Source organism: Penaeus monodon, chromosome 42 (genome assembly GCF_015228065.2).
Source record: "Penaeus monodon isolate SGIC_2016 chromosome 42, NSTDA_Pmon_1, whole genome shotgun sequence".
Lineage (NCBI taxonomy): Eukaryota > Metazoa > Arthropoda > Malacostraca > Decapoda > Penaeidae > Penaeus > Penaeus monodon.
The window spans coordinates 15,295,382-15,300,186 of record NC_051427.1 but is presented as its reverse complement, the minus strand read 5'-3'; the positions used below and the strand labels follow the sequence as shown (position 1 = coordinate 15,300,186).

Here is a 4,805-nt window from a genome sequence, read left to right as displayed (position 1 = left end):
TGTTTTTTTGTGTGTGGTGTGTGTGTTGGTGTGTGTGGGGGCGTGTGTGTGCGCGATAAAAAACAAAATGAAACGGAAAGACAAGGAGGGAGACAGAAGAGAGGGAAACCGGGGGGCACAAAAGGCAATAAATCGACAGAGAAGACTGTGAGGAGTGAGAACCAGCATAAAAAAAATGGAGATGGGATTGTATGGAGCCTCCTTCTTTTCCCCCCGTAAATTATTTCTTTTTTTTCCAGAAGCAACGGAAACAAGGGGAGTGGAACTTGATCGAAAAAAAATTATATGGAAAACGAAATGAATAGAGGAAGAGGCGAGGGGGAGGACGAGGCGAGGGGGGGAAAAGGGGGGGAAAACCAAGCGGGAAAAAAAGAAAGGGAAAAAGAGAAGGGGGAAAGGAGCAGTACGGGGAGAAAAAAAAGAGAATTGGAAGAAAGCGGGGAAAGAGAAGAAACTAGAGAAAGGGAGAGGACAAGAAGAGCAGAAAAAGGAAGAGGAGGAGTGAAAGGGGAAAAGGGAAAGGAGCAGGACGGGGAAAAGAAGAAAGAAAATTGGAAGCAAGCGGAGGAAGAGAAGAAACAGAGGGAGGGAGAGGGAGAAGAATGAAGAAGAAGAAGAGGAGGAGAAGAAAGGCAAGGAGAGCGTTAACCACCCGGGAGTAAGTATTTGTTTATTTATAATAATAAGTTTATGCAAATGATAGGTAAATATTGCCGATCTGTGAAAATTTGTGTTGCTCTCTCTCTCCTCTCTTCTCTCCCCTCTCTCTCTATTATATATAATATATATTAATATATATATATATATAATATATATATATAATTAAAAATTATCGCTCCTTCTCTCGCTCTCCCCCCTTTCTCTTTCTCCCCTCCATGCTCGCTCATTCTCCTCCTCCATCTTCCCCCTTTTTTCCTCTCCCTCTCTCCGTTTCCCCCTCTCCTTTCCCTCCCCCCCCCACTTTTTTTTTCTCTCTCTCTCTCCCTCTCCCTTCCCCCTTTTCCTTTTTTTGCCCCTTTTTCTCTCCCCCTGTCCTCCTCCTTACATAACCCTTACAAAACAGACCTTGCGCGTGTTCATCCCCGAGCCGGTTCTAGCGCCCGTTCCCAACCGGGTTTGACTGGGATGAACCGTCGTTTTTTGACATCGAACCACGGGTTTGGTGAGGACTTTTTTTTTTCTTTTTTTTTTATATTATTTATTAAAATAATTTTATTTGTTTACTTATCTATTTTTTTTGTATTTTTTTTTAGTTTAATTATCAAAGGGGGAGGGTAATTTTTGATATTTAAAAAAAGGGGGAAAGGACCTTTTTTCTATTAAGCAGAAGAGAATTTCTCTGGGTGTTCTTTTTTATTTTATTTTTTTCTTAAGGAGGGGGGGGGGATAAGTGGGGAAGTGGTCATTATGATAACATAGATGGGGAGAATAAAGAGTACTTTAACCACATTCAATTTAAGATTCATTGTAGTCATCAAGGGCATGTCATGGTTATTTTCTTGTTCCTTTTTCTTGTCATGCCTTGTTCATTGGTTTGCCGCGAACCATTTTGAGATGGTTAATGCTTCAAAACAAATAGATGTGCTAGACAAGAGAGGCCACTCAGTTCGTAGTTCAGTTTACAGGTATTTTTGTCGGTACTGAATTAGGTGCTGTTGTCAGCAATAGATGATTTGCTTGTTAATAGTAGGATAATCGTTAATGTATATTTAAAAAGAAAACAAACTAATAATGGATCCATTAAATAATCCGCGATTAATATGCCGGTTAGTTAACACCTAGTTGTCAGTCAATATACATTGCGTCCTTTTTTTTTTTAATTGCTAGTTATCAAGAAATGGGAAGTGCCTCGTAAATCGTAATAGTTGTTAAAAAAATGTAATCTATAGTATAAAAAGATTAGAAAAAGATCTCGGAAACACGCAATGTATATTCATCATTGTTTACAGCAGTTGTGATGTATTCAGTACATGCAAGAGCATTCTATGTAGATGTCTCCGGTCTAAAATATACCGAGATTGACAAAGGATGGTGTCTATTGTGAAAAAAAAATCAAATAGGGGACTTTTTCCTAAAGTTTATTTAAAGTGCAGAGACTAGGCGAAAATTGCCGGCGTCACTTTTATCCTCATTTTTATGCAGTAGTTTTACTTTTCAGGAATCTAGAAAAAAAAACACCTATCGTATGTGATAAAGTTAGTATAGACTATAAAACGTTGCACTAACAAATAATCGCGCTATTGTGCCCATGACCTCTGCCTGGTTAACCGTCCCTAGGTACGAACTAGATACTGGTCTTTGTAGAAGGTACGGGGTGAATGAGTCGGGATGGGGATGACGGGGGTGGAATTGGGTGAACATCGCTGCTGGCACGGCTCTTTGAATCGGGAGAGGGGGAGGGAGAGGGCGAAGACGAGGACGTGGGAGAGGATGAGGACGAGGGGGAGGGAGAGGGAGAGGGGGAGGGAGAGGACGAGGACGATGATAAAGACGTGAGAGAAGGGGGAGAATGAGAGGAAGAGGACAGGATGAGGGGTTGGTCGTCAGGGTATGGTCACAGTATCTGTAGTTGAGCGAGAAAGGGAGGCGAGGAATCTCCACCTTCGCATCCTGTAGCTTCAAACCTTACGAGGCACAGGTCCTCGTTGATGAATACTTTCCTTCCCTTATATGAGTTGCATTTGAAGAAGACCTCGTTCGGATGTGGTTAGCTGGGGAGAGGTATTTTTGGTTGGATTTGTTGCAGGAGGGCAGCGGTTATTATTATTTGTTAAATGGAAATCAATATATTTAAGTTTCAGTCTAATATATTTGGTTAATATTGAGTAATTATAGCTTTATGGATAATGAAAAAGATATACTCACCAATGTATTTAAACAGTGTAGAAGGCTTATGCAAGTTCGATTGTGACTTTTCCAGGGGCGCAGTCGCATATCATCCAGATCGCCGGCGTGAGGGGCGACAGCTCTTACAGCGCCTACGTCATACCGGATATCCCCATCGGCGTAAGGGCCACGGCGGTGACAGGCATCTCGCTAAACAAAGGCCTCTTATGGCACCATGGACGCGTCGTTGAGGCTCAGCCAATAAGGAATGCACTGAAGGGCTTCTTCGAGTTCTTGGGCCCTGGCCGAGTCCTGCTGGTCGGCCACAACGCAAAGACGTTCGACAGTCGCGTACTGATCACGACAGCCACCAACACGGGTATGATCAACGTTCTGAAAATGCAAACTCTTGGATTCCTCGACACGCTGCCACTTTTTCGCAAGCTGTACCCACGCAGGAAGACACATACACTGGGAGATCTCCACAAGAGTCTCATCGGCGAGAAGTTCGCGGCCCACAATGCCTCGGCAGACACACGTGCACTCCAGAGGCTAGTGGAGAAGGTGAGCCCGGACCTGAAGACCATGGAGGCCTACACGTTCGATGTCGAGTACGTGGAGGCGGCGTTGGCTTACTTGTACATGAAAAAGGAAAATATGGAGACTCTTTACCCTCTTGAGAATGTAAACGTGAAAGTATCCATGTTAGAGAAGATCGCTGCAAGCGGCCTCAAGATGGAGCATCTTCAAGCAGCCTACAAAAGCGACCGAGAGAACGGGATTCGAGAACTCTTTGCGCAGCAATTGCCCGACGGGAAGGCCAGGGTTACAAGGGTAAAACGAATTGTTGATAATGTCATTTCGTTCTTCGAAAATGCCGCCTAATTCTGCGTTTACTCTGTTTGTCCAGAGCAAACGAATCTGAAAAACCGGTTGGAGCCTCGTCTATGTCCAGACAAGTCAACTCGGACTTTTAAAGAAGCTTTTGGGTTTTACCTGAATAATAATAAGAGCATAAATTTTTAAGATGTTTATGACACTAGGCTAGAAATAATTATTATGCATTTGTGTCATTGGTTGATGTACATCCATCAACATGAACCCGAACCCAATGCACAAGAACCATTTTGCATTTGATTTCTTCAGTATTTAATTATATATCAGCTCACAGTTGTTTAATGTTGGGAAGTCTATCCATGCTCAATATCAGTCATTAATAAAACAAGGCCTTCAGGAGTATTATGGACTATTTCCTGAAAGCTCTCTGCACCATTTTTTTTTTCTGGTCACATGTGTGACCAGGAAAAGCACCGCAGAGCAGGTAGGACGACCACACCCCACCAGTTCTTATTGGAAAAAGTGGAATGGAATTCATACTTTTAAAATAACCAAGGGAGAAAGCAAGATTTGCTGAATTTGAGAGACCATATGCTGTTCAAAATGCTACATTAAAATAATAGTATGTAGAGTTATAACATCAGATATGTAATAAAGGCTTGTTGATAATCTTAAAAGGTTTATCGTCTGTGACATATTTGTAGGATACAATGACATTAAAGATTTAGGAATTAAGACTAAAATTCTTTGAGGATAGAATTGTGATTTAAGGAAAAAGTAATTTTCTGAAACCAAACAAGAAACCACAGAGAACCCCGTGCAAGGTCGTTAACTTCTAGCCAATCAAGGTAGATCATCTTTTTTATATAATTTACACAAAGACTCGCTCCCCATCCTCCCCCCAGTATGTATTAAGCAGAAAGCTAAAAAATTTAACATTGGTCTCAGGATCTCCAAGGTCTTACGCAGTGGTTCATTCTTAACCGGAGGTGCGAGGTTAGGGCGTTATTCACAAAAAGTCTTAGACCCCGCAATTTGTCTAAGACAAAAAAAAAAAAAGTCCACGACTTGCCCCGTGCAATATCTCAAAGTTAATGCTGGTAATAAAATAAACATTTACTTCGTTATAGAGTCTGTGAAGA

General features: G+C 41.9%; 2 protein-coding genes across 4 annotated transcripts in view; one reads left to right on the top strand and one right to left on the bottom strand.

Annotated features, from left to right (window-relative positions):
* LOC119599071 overlaps positions 1-4,805 on the bottom strand; it is a 90,919-nt gene that overhangs the window by 13,955 nt on the left and 72,159 nt on the right. The gene's annotated exons all lie outside the window — the stretch shown is intronic.
* On the top strand, positions 2,249-4,741 carry LOC119599169. Its single transcript, XM_037948923.1, has 2 exons — positions 2,249-2,314; positions 2,887-4,741. The coding sequence occupies exons 1-2, from the start codon at positions 2,249-2,251 to the stop codon at positions 3,709-3,711; spliced, it is 891 nt and encodes a 296-aa protein (XP_037804851.1). The 3' UTR covers positions 3,712-4,741.

Excerpts from the sequence above, each read along its gene's own strand:
- LOC119599169 (XM_037948923.1), top strand. The coding sequence starts at position 2,249 with ATGACCTCTGCCTGGTTAACCGTCCCTAGGTACGAACTAGATACTGGT. Across the intron at positions 2,315-2,886 it reads GTCTTTGTAGAAGGTACGGG|AAGGCTTATGCAAGTTCGAT; the intron begins GTGAATGAGTCG and ends TAAACAGTGTAG.